General features: G+C 45.1%; 1 protein-coding gene across 9 annotated transcripts in view; it reads right to left on the bottom strand.

Moving 5' to 3' along the window:
• Positions 1-223: 223 nt before the first annotated feature.
• The window catches only part of LOC118506719 (GATA-binding factor A), a 34670-nt gene continuing 15399 nt past the window's right edge, over positions 224-19494 (bottom strand). For 2 of the 9 annotated variants that reach the window (XM_036044234.1, XM_036044235.1), the window contains 5 exons: positions 4453-4725; positions 4173-4277; positions 3613-3791; positions 2065-2326; positions 224-1989 (listed from right to left, as the gene is read on the bottom strand). In XM_036044234.1, coding sequence (XP_035900127.1) covers positions 1163-1989; positions 2065-2326; positions 3613-3791; positions 4173-4277; positions 4453-4666 — 1587 coding nt within the window. In that variant the 5' untranslated portion in view covers positions 4667-4725 and the 3' untranslated portion in view covers positions 224-1162. Of the gene's footprint in view, positions 1990-2064; positions 2327-3612; positions 3792-4158; positions 4278-4452; positions 4726-6167; positions 6188-6256; positions 6590-19494 lie in introns of those variants that run through there. The other 7 variants (XM_036044236.1, XM_036044237.1, XM_036044238.1 and 4 more) reach the window with 7 other exon arrangements.

Genomic DNA, 19494 nt, shown 5'->3' with positions numbered 1-19494 from the left:
GATGAGAAACATCTTTGTTTGGAAGGCCAGGTGAAATCACAGCTGACAGGACCTTCGGTTTATTCTACGAATCCTACTATAACCATAAGGCGTAAGGACGACATGCAAAGCATGGAATGCTTACCAGAAATTATTTTCCTTCCTTGAAAAGAATCACTAAGGAAGTTGTGATTGACACTCCTAGCACAGAAGTGGCTGTAAAGTAATGTTATAACCCGGCAACCTTCTTTAATAGTGCTTTATTTTTCAATACTTCTGTCCTTTATTCAAATACCTCCCGTTGCGCGTTCGTAATACAGTTCATTATTAAATACGATTCTACTGTAACCTGTGGCCTACCTCGTATCACTAACGCTCTAACTACAGTTTATTGCAACACGAACGAAGCTAAACGGCGCTTCATTGGCCCGCTCAGCTTTACTTAGGAAAACAGGATAATCGCTAAGGCTTAAGGATGAGATGCTTAAGTTCAAGTTCTGATCTGTTACTAGCTAGAGGGTTTTGTCTCGTTCGTTTGTTTGTTTTTGTTTAAGCCTAATCGCAGTGCTCTCTAGTTGCGGGAATGCAATGTAAACAGTGACTTTTTTCTAGCTGTGTTTATTTCACGTTAAATTTCGCTCCGTTTCGATGACTCCCCAGGGCAACGCGGAGGAGGACGTCCTAGCACTTGCTCTTCTTAAAGTTTGTAAATATATAAATGCTTACTTTTTGTTTGTTTATAATATTTACAAATCCATTTACTCGGTACTTTTGCTGTAAAACAGGCGTGTGTTTAACCTTCCGCTATCGATTACATATACTAATACAGATAAAATACTTCCGAAGATGCTGTTTCCTGCTCACTTGTGCTCTCTTGCTCACAGCTTGAAGGATACCTTTGCCTGCTACTGGTACGATTGTCCTTTCTTTCCCTGGACACCATCGGCTTTAACGATCACTTGGAATCTTCGGACCCTAAACGATCATAATTATGTGTGAAACAGAAACAAGTTTTCCTTGCCAACGGTGGATCGTTATTTCCAACCCAGATGATCACCTGCATGTAACTTATCGTACTAACGGGGTAAGCGACAAGCGAGGAACTTCAAAATGGAATTTCTTGCACAAAACGCATAAGTACTGTCATACTGCTTACATGCTACCGGCACGCTTCCTACAGTTCTTAAGAAGATGCCATCAACTTTGCCGCCTGAATGACGTTATGCTGATGATGGTACCCGGCCAGATCTGCCGCCGTCGGATGATGATGGTGATGGTGGTGATGGTGATGCGGGTGTGCGTGATGCGAATGGGACAGTGACGCTCCATTGACCGTGCCTCCCACACCGGGCGACACGTGGTGCGGACTGTGATGCGAGTGCACCGAACTGAAACCACCACCAAAGTATCCGCTCTGCAGGCAATTGTTCATGTAGTCACCGTACCCATTGCTGGTCGGTACGGACGATGTCGGTGTGGTGGACGCACCGAGCGGATTCGATTCCGATTTAATCTGCCCGAATGGACTGTTGCCCGTGGGAGTGTTGCTGAGCCCACCGAGATTCGATGAACCGGAAGCATTGGAACCACCGCCACTGCCATTGTTGCCACCGAGGGACGAACCTCCGGCCGTATGGTTGTACCCATTAACGGGCGAGTGGCTGTGCTGGGTGGCGAGCGAGTTCGAGCTCGGTGTCGTGTAGATGTGCGACGAGTTGAGTCCGGTGTGCTGTTGGTGGGAGGAAGATACTACGCTCGAGATACTTCCCGGCACTACTCCTCCAAGCGAGCCGGGTGGCGATAGGGCCGACAGATCGTACTTCCCAACCAGTGATCCTAGCGATCCACCTCCACCGTGATGCGCGGATCCGAGCGACGATGGCAGATTGTACGATTGGCCGTGGTGAGGCGAAATGTGCAGGGAACGGATTGCCGGAGATGAAAGGTTCTGAGACTTTGGACTTCCGGTGAGATTCTTCGAGTTGCCATTCCGATCGGTTTGCAGTAGTCCTGTGAAGAGAAAAACATTCGCTATTATATTTACATATTTATCCCTCGACACAGGCTTCAACACCCGCCACTTACCGTCCCCGATTCCGTCATCCTTTTTGCCACCGACCAACGCCATCACGTCCGACGAACCGGAACCACCCGTTTTCTTCGGTTTACGCTTACGCGTCTGGATGCCATCCTTGCGCATTGCCAGCGGCCTGTTGACACCGTGCAGTTTGAAGTACAGCCCGCAGGCGTTACACACCGGCTCACCGTCGTTATTACGCCGCCAGAGGGTCGTCGTACGCGTTCCACAGTTTGTGCAGCACAGTCCCAATCGTCGCGTGGCGGTCTGCTAAAAGAATGAACCGGAAAGGAAGCATTTGGAGAGAGAGAGAGAGAGAGAGAGAGAGAGAGAGAGAAAGGGAGAGAAAACAAAAACAGGAAGCTCCATATCAGTTATGACTGGTATTTTATCTAATGTAACATCATTTAAACACCCCTCCGAAAAAGGCGTCGAGCCTACTTCAACACCGGCAACCGTGTGAGAGAACGTACCAGGTACGTGGAAGCGATGGTGAGGCCATCCCATCTCACAAATGTTTGTGTCTAATTGTTTCTCATCTACCTAACAGAATGTATGTCCTTTTCGCACAAGCTCGGTACTTGTTAAGGGACATGTTAAAAGTAATTAACAGCTATTATTAAAATGAGCTGTGGAGCTAACATCTGTGTTTTTGGAATTCTTGAGCATGTTTTGGCGTTTTTGCGAACTCTGATCTTCGAATTGAAATTATTCTTCATGTCTTTACATTTATTATATCACAGCTTATTATCACCCTCGATTTATTCTAATCTATATCTATATATAACTGTTGCTTAAACACTTTCATAGTGAAATAAAGCAACAAAACTGCGCATAAAATTGGAAAACAATCGGATAACATTCAATTTTCATCCACACGAATAAAAACCATGCATCCTCGAATCACGTTCGCCACCACCGCTAGAGGGCAGCACACGTTTAGCAAAGACAAGACCCACTCCGACAGTTTATACATCCGACACTAGACACAACGGTCGAAGTATGCGCAAAATTGTGGTAAAATTGAGTATAAATAATTTTTGTGTAATATAAGACAGACAAACACAATAATACATAAATAAAGATACAATTAACACATTCTGGAGCAAGTTTTAAATAATAACGAAGGTTTCTTGATAAGATGAGATGATTTAGTTGTGATTTGCTATTCTACAGTTTATGATCAAACATTCTTGTAGGGTTATACATTATGCAACACTCGACAATTTCAGGATTCTAAAATGGATTTCATAATTATTGATATTGACTATGTATGAACTATGAGAAAGCTTGATAGATGACTGTCCATCCAAACTATCGTACAAATGACTCAGTTTTCCTTCTTAGTATATCACTCATTACTAGCGCTTCTGAGTTGCCTCATCCTGTCCAGCTACTTTCTTCCCCCATTTCCCTAGCAATTCTTCCCTCCTCTTCCTCAAAACCTATCCTCCCCCCCTCCCCCCTTGCCCTTCTCGCAATGAACCCTAGCGTTATGAGAGTAACATACAACAAATAACAATGACAGAAACATGGGTAAGAAATTGGATACTCACACTCACCAGTCTCTTGCTGGGCTTTATCAACGGACGGTTCATACCGTTCATCTTGTGATAGAGCCCGCATGCATTGCAGAGATAGTGGCCGGTGCCGTCCCGACGCCAGAGCGGTGTTGAAATGGCCCCACAATTCACACATTCTCTTCCCTCGCCGAATTGGAAATCCATTGCGCTGTCTGCGTGTTGATTGCGTGTGATTTCGAGTATCGAGTATCGAGATTACAATGGTTCCCGGATCAATCGCAATACGCAAATGGCGCACGTGGGTGGTTTTTTTTTTGATAGGGAAATCGCGAATAGGTTTTTTGCGTTTTTTTGGTTTTTTTCGTTTTTGGCACAAATTGTTTGTGCCCGCGCGAAAAGGAAGTTTAATAGTGAGCGAGGGAGGGAGAGAGAGAGAGCGCGCGAGTTGTTCGTTTGGTTCAGAACGTGAATGTGGAGCCATCGCCACGATTTCGCAAAAAGGGAAGAAAACGGCGAAAAACCGGGAGGGAAAGAGAAAAGTGTGTTTTAGTTTGATTTATTCGCTAGTTTGCTAGTTACCTTTTTCAAATTACCATATGGCGAGGTGCGCTGGAAGCCGGTCGGATCGTAGGCGCGCCAGGAACCCATCATCACGTTCTGCGCATAGAACTGGGGTGGAAGCTGCGTGTGCGTCGTGCCTGTGAGTGTTTTTTTTTATTTTTGCGCCATGCAAAGAAACGAGACAAGGAAACGAACCGGAAAACAGAGAGAAACGGGGTAAGAAAAAGCTGGCGAAAAAAAATAGCAAATGGCGGCTGCTACGGCACCAATTGCTGCAAACTGGTCGAACTGGTGCGTTGCCTGACCACTTACCAAATCCGTCCGCCGGCCAGCCATTTTGTGTGGAAAAGTTGGCCGAATGTGCACCGTACTGGGAGTGGGGCAGGGCGCGGCTCGACGGCACATAAACGGGTGCGTTGGCGGCGGCGGCCGCGGCTGCTGCGGCCGACTGATGGTAGGAGCCCGTGTTGCCAGTTGCCACCACAGCTGCCGTCATGTCGGAGTATGCGGCAGACGTGTGAAACATGATCCTAGCCGGAACTTTGCCGTCGTTGTTGTCGTCGCTGTCGATGGCACTACACCTCACTGGAAATTGACCGAACCCGGGGCCATGACCGAAGTCATTGGAGGAAGAGAGAGAGAGAGAACGGCAAAATAGATTAGTTCAGTGCTTACAGATTGGTTCGATGCACGAATTTTTCCTCACGATCATGAACCACAACGTTGGAAAAATTGTGCTGCCGAGCGATAGCGATGACAGATCGCTGGTGTGCCCTGGAATGTGAACTATGTTCACGACCTTTTCTCAACCTGCCTTCTCCCCGAATCAACTAATACAAGCGTTAACCTCATCGATACCCGCGTGGCACCTGCATCGTGGGAGGCCTTACACTACACCGCTCAACAATTTCAAATGGGTTTGACAAATGAAGTACATTTTTTTAGGGAAATATTTATGCCGAGGAGAAAAGGTGTAACCATCAGTGTAAAAGAATCATCCAGCAATAGTTCAAATCTCTAATAATAAATATGAAGCAGCATTTGTTTGTTGGGGACGTAATTGAGGTCACGTTTATAATGGTTCCGAACAGTGAGCGTATGTTTCCGTTTTGCTTTATCACAATAACAAGGGGAAAACGGTTAGAGATGCTAGCGTTTTAATAATGTTATTGCGTAAATGCGTAAATTTATTTCACCGCTCAAACTTTTGGCCTATAATTGTTTAAAATATTACAATTACATATAAAATATCCCCAATGAATTTTGACGCCTAACTATTGTCTGAAATAAACCAACAATTTATATCTGCTCTTATAAGCATAGATCTTCACACGCCAGGATCGAGGATAAAATCCCATCCGGACCGCCACCCCGTACCCTCGATCGACCATCCAGCTAAGGGTAAAATCAAGCCAAGGAAAGCAAGAATTGGCAGATCGATACCTTTTGAGGTTCTAATCCCAAGGGTTGTAAGTCAGTCATAAATTACTCCTAAGAATGTCATTTAGATAAGAAAATAAAGATGCTGAGGTGCCGAATTCAATCAGTCATACAATTTAAACAGATAGGATTTTTACAGGATTAAAGAATTTGTTTCTAAATAACCCGCTTTAACATGTCATATTAGCTCTCTGATTGCTGATGCAATTCTCATTTCATTAAAATATGGGGGTTCAGAGGAATTGGTCGACGATTTTTTAACAACCAAAAAGGTTAAATTAAATAGTGTGGCGTTTACCAAATGATCAACATCCTACCATCATCAAATACTTCCTTGATTGTGACTTGAAGGGCTTTCCGAAACAGTTCTTGCAATTGCCCCAATTTAAGATGAGCGTTCAAGTCTATACGATCATCTTCAAAGTCTATACGATCACCCAGAAAACAGTATTCTATAAAGTTTTCCAATTTTCTAACCCAATCCAAATTGTAACGAACGAATGTTGCATTTTTTTTATTATGTATGAACAGTAAACGGCTATAGAATCGTTCACAAATTCGAATCAAAATGTGGAATTTCATTTCACCTCAATTTCCCTCACGGTCAAAAATGCTAACCAACGAAGAAGACACTCGCCATTTGACGTTGTAGTTGTGAGTAGAACGACGAATTCACCTTTACCAAACTACTTTTCGCGTTCAAACTTAACAAAAACCCCGGCCCGAATCGTTCATCAAAGAACCATAAATTGGGATTAAGATTAGCGACGCCAAATGTCCATTTCGAACCAACGGCAAATCTACTCCACCGAAAGATCACAGTTCATTTCCTCGATCACCGATCCGATTAACTTGCACTTCCACCCAGAACACCACCACGCAAACCGTTGTTCAAGGCACGAAACGAACGCCATTCGGCCAAATTCACTGCACGCAACGACGAAAGTTTGCACATCTCTTATCGCACCCGCGCAATAACTAACTAACTAACAGCCAATCGGTTCGGACACTAAATTTTGTACCACCAACGGTCGCCTACTACTCCTTCCACCGGTTTTATCGTACCGAGAATCGGGTTTTCGTTCGCTGGTTTGTGTGCTGCACACGTTGGGCCTCCCGTTACGCCAACCAGTCCCAGTGGAATCGTTATCGCCCAGTGACTCGCTACACAGTACCAGCGAGGGGAAGGATAGATAGTGTGCCCGTGCGGTCGGGTTGGCAACTTTAACAATGCGCAGGGTACGCCTCGGATGACGAAAACCAGACGCAAAACAATGTCAGCCTGTAGAACGCCATAAACGCGCGAGTACCCCATAATGAACCGAGCGAGAAATGATCGAGCCTCGGTACCAGCATATCTTTGATAAGTGACAGACAGTGCCAACTACAAGGAAACAAACGAGGCAAAGGGTTTGACTGACTTTAGGTTCTGTGCTTTTGTTTTTTTTAATTCATAACTTCCGCCCGTCGGTTCTGGAGTGGCATATTACCAGCACACCATTATGATAAGCCATGCAGACATGAACTTGCCAGCACATCCGAGCGCCGATGCGTACACAGCAAGGACTGTACGGATGGATGAACGCCTGCTCGGAACGGGCTGTTCAATCAGGTTCAGGTACATGTGCCCCGTGCATGATCCAGTGGAGCCAGTATTGTTTTTTTTTTTTTTTTTGGCGCACAATTTGCCTTACTTGTCCTCTGCCGTGCACCGTACCGTAACTGCGGGTTCTAGACGGGTGGACAAATATTCTGCCGTAGCTTACTGGTAACGAACTCAAGAACCGTACCGTTTCCTGAGCATTTCACGGGGCGCATACATAGGTTCAGAAGGCTTTGCCCAACCCGTATGAGGGCCTGGAACCTGGAATTTGTTTATGAACGCTATTGCAGTACGTCTTATCGGTTGTCCCCCAGGGACCAACTGCAAAGGTCTTTTCTTCGGTATCGTTCTGCAAACCCTGATAACCCGTACGATCAAGTTCAACCGACTGTGGACTGGAGCTCATTTCGCTCGATGGTACTCTTCGACAAATCGGTTACTTTGGTTGTATGAAAAAGTAGTAAAACTATTGCTTACATACGTTCATTCATAGTACCTCACTAACCTATCATGTCTCAGGTTTCATCAACGCCTTATCCTGCTCTTACGTTGCTATTTGAATGCTTTAATCGCTCTCGAAAGCTCACGCCCAGGCTGTCTCCATGTGTCACTTTCTATCACATCTTACTATTCCCCACAAAGAAACAACACGAACCCGCCTCCCATTTCCGCCCTCCCTTTACGGAACCACCCCTAACGATGCACGTGACAGGAGGAAACGTGATCTGCTACGAGATCGTTATCATCGTGCGATAAACATCTCGCTATCGTTTTTCGCCCGGTCGTCAGATTGTGCTATCGTTTGCTGGTTGCGCCTGACAGATGACATGTGTTTTGTGGCACCGTTTTTCCCCGCCCGATGTTTGATCGGTAATCATTGGCGGCTACCGGCGGCAATATCAAACACGCAAACAATGGTTCACAAGCAGTTCGTTTTGATTTTTACCTCCATTTGATCGCGATTATGCATGTTGGTGTTGGGTAATGAGCTGTTTTATTGTTTGACAAATATGATCAACGTATGATGGAGTTTCACAAATGCGATCAAACAGTTGTTCCCGTATAAATAAAATTTTTAAATAAATTCAACGGACTCTATATACTCCTCGAAATATTCCTACATTTACCATGTTATTATTGATGGAATTTCTAGCTCGTTAACCAATTATTTTTAAATGTTAAATGAATAACAGTCAATTAGAATGCTTTTAAAATTACTATAGAATATTCGAAAAAGCTTAAGAAAATCGAAAAATGAATCTCATCTAAATAAGAATCATTGATATGTCGACCCCCCTAAAATAAAGGAAGGAGCATAACATTCTATTCGAAAGCCTTACTTGGCTCTAAAATACGAAAAATATATCTAGACACCGAGCTGCGGCACCCTAAATGCACTAACCCATGCGCGTTAGGGAGCACATATTTCATTGCATTGCCTCACCCCACCGCCGGCCTCCTCCCATCCTTTTACTGTCCCCATCGGAAAAGTCGCTCGCTCCGATCGGCTCCGACAATCCGCGATAAGTGTTTGACGCTGCGATGCGAAAGGGTCCGCTGGTAGGCTCGCCGGCAACGGCCAGGATGAACAAAAAAAAAAGGCAAACGTGTCTCGCGGCGTTCCAAACATAAAACAGATTCTTTCCATTAAGGTTCTTATCGAACGTGCGAGGCGCCACTCGGTGTGCTGCCCGTTTCCGTGTGCCCCGCAAGGTGACAGTCCCGCAGGAGTCGCTCTTAGGTCGGGTTCGGTTCCGTTGGTCTCTTGCCCGTCCTTTCTCGACTTGCCTCGATGCATCTCCACCAGCTTCTTGCACTTCCGTACGACTCTTGCTGAGTAGTGGAGTTGCTTGGCCGTATGGCTGTCGTCAACATTCCAAACGATCACTGTTCCGATCCTGGTTCCGGTACTGAGAGTGGGGGGGGGGGTGATTTCTCCGGCATAAACCTCGTTCGCTATTGACCAGCCAGAAAAGGCAACATAACCATGAGCATAACAGCAGCTTCGCCGCTTTCCACCAATAAGAACGATCCGAACACCGTTCGCGGGTCTACAGTATCCAGATCGGCGGTCCAGAACATGCATCAAAGAGAAACGCAACGATCGTTCATTTCCCCCCGGGGTTGCCGAGTGAAAGACAAAGCCCACCATAGGGTGGATTAATCGAAACCGTAGGCCGGACGCATTTATTCTCGTTCGTCTTGTGCCGCGTTTTCGTTCGTTTCGCTTTGCCCTGGGCACGGAATCTAACCGACCGAGCGCTGTGTGAACGACGGAATCGGCAATAAATGCGATGAAAGATGAAGATTCCGAGGGATTCCACCAAACCACTTTAAAACGGCCAGGGTACAGCAGCAGCAGCAGGGGATCGATCGATCGCCTGCGCGAACTGGAACGAATTCAAACCGGCCAATGATGGTGAAGAAAGGCGTAACTCGCTGCTCGCCGGTCTGTTCGTGTTTTTAAACGTTCCCTTTGCTGTTGTATCCTTTTCAGTTCTGTAGCCTGCTGCAGCAGGGAATTGGTTTAGTGTTACTTATTTTCACAGGTACGAGTTCAAGCGATTTCTTTTCGCAACATAAAAAATACTGTTCAAAGAATCATGAGGACTTCTGCACTTCTGCAGTTCAAGCAGGGGTTCTGTGTGGCGGGGACAAGTGAGTAAAGATAATTTATTATGCACGGTTGCGAACATAAATTATAATCCTTAAAAAATATGATACCGTCCACAGGAAGGCTAAGACCGCCAGATGCTGGTTTTGTTTTGTTGTGCTTTACTTAGACCTCGCATCAGCCGGAACTTTGCGACAAATTTGATATGCTTTAGCAAAACTGTTTGCAGTACGTTTTTAAAGTTTTTCAAATATATTTATTTAATTAGCTTATTTGTTTTTGTAAAGATCGTCTAGACCAACGATGAGATGAGTATGAGATGAGATACAACTTCTCAGGATCTCATACTCCTGAGAACGTAAGGATGAGAAGTACAACTTGTACCTCGTCTTCTCTGAGAGGAAATCCGTCAGAATGACTAAGGAGTCCTGCTTACTTGGTCTTCCTAAGTTACACCGCTCGTACGAGAGGGCAATGCACTGCTCAACCTTTAATAATTCCGGCAACTAATGGCCATATGTCCTAGGATATGGCTTGTAATCAATTAATTCATTCTCTGATCACTACCAACTATCACCGAGTCCGAACGACTTCAGGTTTCTAAAACTGTTATAGATATGTCCAAAACACAATATTTGATATTTGTATGGTTAACGTGTTACATAGTGCCGTCCTTATTGCTACCTGCATTACCTATTCGATTGCAGTGCAAGTTCACTTAGCCACTTCAAACTCTCCAAATTCAAACCCAACCAAATTTCTTATCCTGATTTTAAATAGTAAATATTCTATGGAAAACGGTTATTTTCAGACTTGATTCACAAATTTTTAGATATGAATTTAAAACAACTCTTTATCAAGATTATGGAATCTGTTTTAACTCTATACAAAGTTGGAGTAGAATTGAACCCAACCACTTATGCGCTTCTCATGAATAAATACACCATAGTCAAATTTTACCACACATTGAAAGCGTTATCACCACCATTTCTTTCTTCGTTACTCGTAAAACTAAGTGAGCTAGCTCAACATCAAACGCTACCCATTGGCACCCATTGCAGCCGCCCGCTAGAGAGGCCTCACTCATACCGATACATCAAAGATATTCTCAAAATTTTATAGCTTTTTGATTTGCTTTCCGCATTCGGTCGGTGTGTCCTGGGAGCGGTAAAATGTATTCATAATTTTATGATCCATCTTTCTCGACCGTGCGCCCAGTGCGATGCCTACAAAAACTTCGAGCAGAAAAACTACTTCAAATTGAATAACAAAAAACAACGAACGCACAACCCCACACTAACAATGCGCTTCCCACTTCCAACCCGAACAGGTTCGGCAGCGCTTGCTATCAGCGAGTCGTAAAACTTTGGCCGATAACACCACCAACGAAAGGAACAGTTTAACGACTGTACGAATAGACTAAACTTTATAACCCTCATCGTTCTTTTTTTCTGTTGCTTCACTCCACTAGATCAAATACGTGCAAACGAGCTGCTTGAAGTGAAGCAACAACCGAGGAAAAATATCAAAAATTCACTTCCCAAACGGCGCATACGCTCATTGGATATAGAGTCGTAAAATGAGGCGAAACAAGCCCTCAAACAACAAGCACGGAGTGCGTAGAATTAGAATTAGGCTGCATCAAACGCAGCTAACTGGCGAACAATTTTATTGAGCGGCCATTTTCCCACTTCAGCGTCGGTCTTTTTTCCAAACTCGCTCCTCACCCTAACTTACTTCCGTCAAGTTCACCATTTTGCTCCAATTCATCTCAGCTGAATGATGGCTGTGTCTAGTAGTGGTGAAAATTCTTATCACTCACTGTACCCTACCCTGTCCGCTTTTCCCGAGCGCTACCGGGATTCTCCTCCACGTTCGGAAGCTCCGCCAGCGGTGGCCAGTGATGGCGAAGTGATTTCTTAATTTTTACGAGCCGAAAAGCGCAATTAACTTATCTGATACACCAATCTACGCAATCAAACCCGTTAATGTGTGATTCCGGGAACACTCCGGCCCGGGCAAGAGATCTTCATTCAATGCTTCAGCTCCCTGGACAGGGTTGTTCGTCTACGTTATGCCGCTATGCCAACGACACGATTCCAAGGAAATTCCTAGAAAATGTATAAATACTACCCCCATCCCATCTTCTGGTCCAACTCGATTGACCGCCTAGACGCTGAACACCGGGAAGCAGCCATCAACCCTTGTGTCGGGTGAATTTTGGAATTTCTAATTTCCACGCCATGAATCTTCCAGCCACGGAGCTTTCACGGGTGCCGCCCCGCTCAAATTAGAAGCCCAATTCCCGGGAGTCTCGGTTCGGTTGCTGCGGGATGTGATTCCCATTGCTTTATCAAGCCTTTTATGCCCCGCGAAACAAATGAACGAGCGCCACAGCCGATGAATAATTCGAATTCTTGGGATGGTTTAAAACGGCCATCTTTTTGACCGGCCAAACACACATACCGGAAGCGTACGAACAAGATTTTTACGACCATATCCATTGGTGCACCGGTGTGAGATTGTATGAACCATTTTTTTTTTCGTCTCCTCAGTCATCTATATTCATCTTGGATAAAAAAATAAAATCATAGCAACACGGCTAGGCCATTCTAATTGAAAAGATCCTGGTTAAAAGCAGTGGAAGCATTCAATATTCAAATTCAGCTCATGTTATGCTCTTAAAATTTTGCTCCATAAAAACGGCATACTGATCCTGGTCGTTAGTTTTACGATCGTTGGTAAATGTCTACCGCCGACGGCAGTTCGGTTCTGCTAATTCCTTAAGCTGTATATTGAGACACAAAAGGAGCATCGCGTATCGAGACAACTTAGTCATACGACCAGATCGCGTAAAAGTATCTGGACCAAGTATAAATTTCTATTTATCAAATGTTGTGAAATGCATACTGGCTTACAGTTTTATTTACACACGATTGTGATACTGCAACAATATCTGTATTCGTTTGGGTAAGTAATATCTTAACACGATCGCGTTGTAATAAGAGTGTCTCAGTTTTTGCTACAGTTCGATTGGTTCACTTCCTTCAAAACCATAGATTTGTTTTAAATATTAACTCAAGTTTTCGGTAACAATTGTGGATACGATTTGGACTTTCAACCATTACTAGAGACTGGACTGGTTTGAGACAAGTTTTGAGAGTTGGAAGGCTAAAACCAATGCACTTTTAAGATATTAATACAGTAAATTTTTATATAATCCTGGACAATTTGTTTGTTTAACTCCTCTTAAAATATTTATAGGTTTATTCAAAAATGATAAAAATATTTATAATTTATTACAGTATCACGATCTTGGAGATCAGCGTCGACTACAGCTACGAATGCCCCTCAACCGATAGAATCTAATCAACATTCTGATTAAAGCTAAAAAGATGTCGTGCTATTTGATGATGTCCTAAACTTAAATTAAATCCATTAGAAATGCCACAATATGTCCGGTGAGCTCTACATTTGCTTACATTGTCACCATCATTTGGAAACGCGTGGCCTGCGTGTTGAGTAATGCAATTAGTGTTTGCCTTTTAACTATTTAAAATAATTCTACCTTGAGCATCTTAAACCAAAAGCTTTCACCCCTCACGACCATTGGCTTGATCTAGTTTCACATCACACAAACCGCGCGCACCGTCCAAACAATGCTTAGCCAACCGGTCACTGTTGCAGAACACAGGTTGGAAGGTGGCCATCCGTTGCTTTGTTGGAAGATGGAAAAATGGTTCGAGCGTCTTCTATCAAGGCTACCACCGGTTCGACTCGGTTGCTCAACCCACGGTCACCACGAACGCAGTCCCAATCGATCACCTGTCACCTGCATTGGTCAAATCTGTAACACCGAACAAAGTCAGCCGAATGTGGCGGTCGATCGACCGCTCATTTGTCTTTCGGCCAGTCGGATGGGTTTTTGATGTTTGATAAAACGGCGCCGAACGATCCGGATGGCTAGTAGAGAGACCCCAGCGCTTTACCAGAAGCGCATCCCTGTCACCTTAATCGACACACGCTCAACTGGGAGGCAGAACCGAAGCCTAACGTCCCACCGACCGGGTACCGTGCGCATGTGACCTCGCTCGATTTCGATTTCCTTCGGGCTTCCGTTTCGAAATTATGTATGCCACCATTTTCGACACGCACTTACCAATGGGGGGGGGGGGAGGGACTCCCCTCCTTTGCTCGCATCACCCCACGGGAAGCCCGCAGGCGTCGGCCCGATCCATTAGTCCAGCTCGACACCGAAGAAGTAATTAAATCATCTTAAATCACTCTCCCAAACCCAACGGCACGCCACCCAACCAACGGTATGGGAAACCCGAAATGAAACTCCCTAATTGATTCAGCGAACGCAGCCAATTCCTTATGCAAATTCGATACATTCGCTTGGACCTTTCTTGTGTTGAGCACGAGCGGCGGAGTGAACCGTCCGAGCCAATATGTCTACCGAGCGCGACAAAAGCTCGCGGGCCAGACTTTTGAGACCACGCGCTAGCATAAATATGTCCATCAAGCGGATTACGATTTCATGGCACAGTACTCCGGGCAAGGATCAATCCTCTGGTTGCGAAACGCGATCAAACCATACCCGATAAGATGATGCGCACTGGAACAAAGCTTCCAAAAAATGATAAAACACACTCCAAACGGACATTGTTTGCATTCACTACTGATGCTACTAGCGCAAAACGCTAAACAACACGACACGTACACCTTGGAAGGGAGACTTGGGTAACATTCCTTACTGAGAGAGGAAGGGAGGCTAAGGCCTCCAACAAGGTGTCGGCTTCCTTCTTTTGTTGTTTTGTTTGTTTTGTCTTAAGTTAGTGCGGCACCACCCGAGGCATCTCGGATATTTCCCTGCCAGCCTACATATGGTACAAGCATTCTGTGAGCGGGATAGTGGTAAACGTTGCTAGCCATCGTTGGTCATGATACTGGTGGGAAATCTTGATAGCGTTTAAAATCTCTTCCAATATCTTCCTTAACTTTTTTTAACCCTCTTTGGGGGGGATCGTAGTTCTCGTAGGACACATTTTCTTGCAAAGAGCTCGATTATTTGGATGAAATAGTAAATAATTTTATTTTTGTTCTACATCATGGAAAGTCGCATGAGGATGTCTTCTTAGGTATGGAGTCTTATAGCAATGCATGCAAATGCAAATAGCATGGGCTAAACCTTAATAAAATTTTGACATTTTAAACTTGAATTGAGAACTTTGAGATTGGCCCAGTGGTAGAAGCGACGGCGGTGCCGGACTTTACACGGCAGGACCAGGATTCAAAACATATGTCGTTTGATAATATGATATAATTTTATTATAGCTTAAGATTTCATGCTACTCATGATTATAATAGTGTGAAAAATATCTCGTTATTACAAAAAACTCGAATTAATTTTTTATTACGCTTGGAAAAATTTGCTAAAAACTTGTTTTCCTCATTTAAACCGAAGGTCGAAAATAAACAAATATTTCCACACCTTCAGTTTGACCACCACCATGTCCAATGGTGCCCAATCGGCATTCGGCAGTTGCGTTGTTGTGATTAATTAATTCACTATGCTGATTCCCGTTAGTGTCAACGCTGCCTCAACGCCGCCCGATCTCGAACATTTCGGCACAAGCGTTTGGTTGATCGGCGAGCACACCGATTGAACACGCTGAAACAAAATCTCCCCGCCTTGCTGTTAGCATCCCACCCCTCGAACCATACCTACCCTTACCTGTACCTACCCCTTCCGCCACCATTTCCTTCCTCAATATTCCATCGTTCACTCATTGACTCATTTGCAAATGAGACATTTTTACGATCACCATAACCGTATATTATGGCGTACTTAAGACCAGGGCTTTTACGACGTCGAGCTGACTGCGTTAAAGATTCGCCCCACTCGCAACCCGGCAACGGTGAGTCGAGCGGGCGGGGGATAGAGTAACACTCGTCACATTCTCGCTCGTCACCACCTTGCCGACCACATTGCTGCAAATCATAAAAAATACACAGCATACTCACACAGCTACAACGAACGTGCGGCACACGCAAAGTCCATCCACACGGCATCAAGAATCAAGAATCGACGGTGAAGCGACGATCGGACGACAACGATCGCCACCACCACGTTGACGATCTTGATGGACCACGGACGGGGTGCGTAAAAGTGCCCGGTGAGATTGATCACTGCAGCGAAAGTTATCGACATCACCGAGTGCCGACCGCAATCAAGCCAGAACAAAATCCCTCCACTACGGCACGAAACGCCAAAACGGACGCACCGGAGGCGCATCAAAGGCGCGCAATCAAAAGGCAGCGATTTTTCCACCGGACAATGCAAAATTGCTCGCGACCGGCGACCAAAGGCACGGGACAGGAAACGACAAAATGCATATTATATGATAATTTAGCACTCGATCATTTATTGATTTTAATGGAAATTGTATGTTTTATATGGTCAGATGGCGTATGGGCATGGCGTCGCGGCGACCGTAGTCGTCGGCGTTGTTGTCGTGGTCGTTGCCGTTGTGGTTGTTGGTAAGTGCCGGCATCCTTTCTGTTTGTTTCTGTTTTATTTTCTCCCTCTTGTGTAGCGCTGTGGTTCGACTTTTGTCTTTTGAGCATTTGCTTGCCCGTCCGTACTGGCATTTCTTATTTCCGTTTCACCGGTGTGGTAGATTAACTTTTACACTGCGCTCTGCATGTCTTTCACTTTGGTGGTAGAAAAGGGATTTTTTTATACAAAAATACTTCAAGATCATACAAGCTTACTGAAAGAGCCAAGCAGGAACTGTTAGAGGACGATACAGAACGATTTGGATAAAGGAAGCTCCTTCTGTATCACACCATAGACCCTCAATTAGCCCAAAAAGCTGGTCTCGATCAACTCTTCGTCTCTCTGTGACAAATAGAGCAAATGACAGAAACAGAACCAAAAGCTCAATAGGACAGTCCTATCACAACATTGGAAACTAAAAGAATCCGAAAAACACTCCTCCAACGACGATCGTGCAGAGGAGCGGCCCTAACAAGAACATCCTTAAGATCGCTGAATGGGCCCCGAGAGAAATATTAAGCTCTCGGGGACACGCAAACGTGCCGACAAATTTGAAAAATGTTACCAAATATTTCTTGCCCGATTGTGCGATCATGGAGCGTCGCCGGGATGACGCGATCGCACAATCGGAATCCATTACGCAAGCAATTCCCGAACCGATTGGTGGGCATCGGTGCGTTTGTGGGTCCAATCGACCCGCCCTGGGGAGGGGGACAGTGGGCTCACAGGTGGGACGCGCTCCAAACAAAAAAACCGATAGCCGGTTGAGGCTTTTTTTGCTGAAGAAAGAAGGAAATCTCGTCGAAGCGTACGGGAACTCGCACCAAAAAACTTCAACCAGCAGCCCGGCTGCTCGCGAGAGGAAGAAATATCTATATAAATTAAATCACTGCAATTAATTTCCTTAATGTTTGTTTTCCTCCCAGAGACCGCGAGTGAGAGCAAGACGCCGACCCAGCTAGTGGAATGGCGTCTCGCGTGAATGGGACCCATTTAGGGACGGTATTTTTTGTTTGTTTTTGTTTCGGAACTTATTCCAGGCACATCTTCGCTCCTTTTTGACTCGCTGCCTTTCCTAATACGCTTAATCGACCACGTTGAACGATTGAACGGCGTCACCAGCCGATCAATGAGGATCTCTTTCCTTCATTTCTATTTCCACTCCCTGGATGAGCATGAGGAATAGAGTGGATTGTGCGGGAGAGGAAAGGGAGGCTTGGCTCCCCCGAGATTGATCAGATGCAGATAGGGCGATCAGAAAAGAAAATCGAAACGTCATCCAAGATACGGTCACCCGGCACTTTGACAAAGATTCTCGCCAGCAGATCGCGACTTAAGTGAGACCAAACGATTGCCGACGATCGTAAAACTGCCGAATATATCAATTCCTCAGCCGGGTGACTAAATGCACACACACACACACTCTCTTCCAACATTTTCCGCCCTCGACTTTCAATGATTGATCGAACGTTCTGTTCGTAGAGGAGCATCGGCCACTTCTTCCAGCGCGATAGACTTGTAACGCGTTTATGGTGGTAACGTTTTATTGTTGCAGTCCACCTCTTTTCCCAAACTCTTTCTCTTCTGTAGTCTTCGGTAGAACAGGGTAGAAGTTTTCTCCCAACATTTTAATACCTCAACTAGCGCTTCCTTACTACGGGTCCCGGAATCCGGATCAGATGATCCGCTGCTCAAGTGATCAAGGGTGCGCCGGATGTAAGCGTTTTATGTGTTGTTCGTCTCCTTTTTTTTTTCTTCTGGCTTTTTTCGTTTTCCTCCCTTAAGACTTCATCTCATCTTAAGCCAAGTCGTGGCAAGGGAAAGCACAGGAAAAGAACATTTCTCTCCCAACGAATGACATCCGATGTAGTGTGGCCCTGAACGTTCCCTCATTTTTTTCGGTTGACATGTTCCGCGGCTTTGTGCTTTGTGCCGACGGAGAGAACATTTTAAGATTATCGGTGTCGCCTGCATCGGATGATACGGTACGGCGCCGAACACTCCCTTCATTTCCCAAAGATACCAATCTCGCCACGAAATCTTGTTAATCGAAACCCTTTTTATTTATTGGGCTCGGTCGGTAGGTTGATGCTTCGCACACGGACGGCTTCGGCGGATCTGGATGACGACAGTCATCAGCGTCACAACTTGTCACGAGATCATAGGAATCTTCCGACCGTGGTAGGTGAGTTTAGAACGGGCCTTGAAAGCTAAATCCCACGGAGAAAGTTCTCACTGGCGCCGTCACATTCAGCGCATCGGAATGCTGATGGATGCTGCTGGTTGAAACCGACGGGCAGCTAACAAGGGTGAACTATTTGTCATCCCCGAGTCGACCTGTACCAGACGAGTAACGAAAGTAGCCGAAAGCTTTTACTGTTGAACAAAACAGGTGAGCTCAGATGAGAGATTTTTAAGTTGGTGTGAAGTAGATATTCATTCCCATACATTCACGTTCAGCACCAATTAGTGATCCTATTTGTCTCGCTTATAGCAAAGAAAAAAAAAACAACTTAAAGCAATTATATTGAAGTGCATCTATTTGTACAAACCATTACAAATGCAGCAACTGCAACCCCTTATTTTTAAGCCAGCGTTTACTGGCGCTCTGCAAAACACTTTCAGCTCTTCTACTGCCTCTCGGGAATGCATCACGAAAAAACAATTGGTTATTTTTTCTCATATAACGAAAAACTACACCCCCTTACAGCTTAATCCATCCCGAACGAAATGGTACGTCCGCTTCCGTTCAAGAAATGATGCGCCTCGTAAACTTGTAAAGTGCCACCCCGAAACCTGCTCCACGCTATAAACGTCCATCTTGTTACAATTATTTGCTAATTAAAGCCGCGTTCGCTTAAGGAAAGTTTCGAGCCGAAAGTGGTAAAAGCGAAACAAAAATGCACTCAGTCAATGTTTGCAGAAAAACAAAGCTAGTCACACTCCAGCTCTGTTCAAACAGTACGAACAGCAACACCTCGCCCTGTGTTCAGTTGATGCACTTTTCTGCTGCTGCTATTAGCCCTGCTTAATATACAAAGTTCCCACTCTTGCCCAGTCCACCGTACGACCGGGACGCCACAGCCCTCCCAAGACCACTGCTGGTGTGTATCCAGACAAGCTTTGAGTTATGGT

Source organism: Anopheles stephensi, chromosome 2, assembly GCF_013141755.1.
Source record: "Anopheles stephensi strain Indian chromosome 2, UCI_ANSTEP_V1.0, whole genome shotgun sequence".
Classification (NCBI taxonomy): domain Eukaryota; kingdom Metazoa; phylum Arthropoda; class Insecta; order Diptera; family Culicidae; genus Anopheles; species Anopheles stephensi.
Note: the sequence above shows the minus strand (reverse complement) of the source record. Positions and strands in the feature narration are given on the sequence as shown.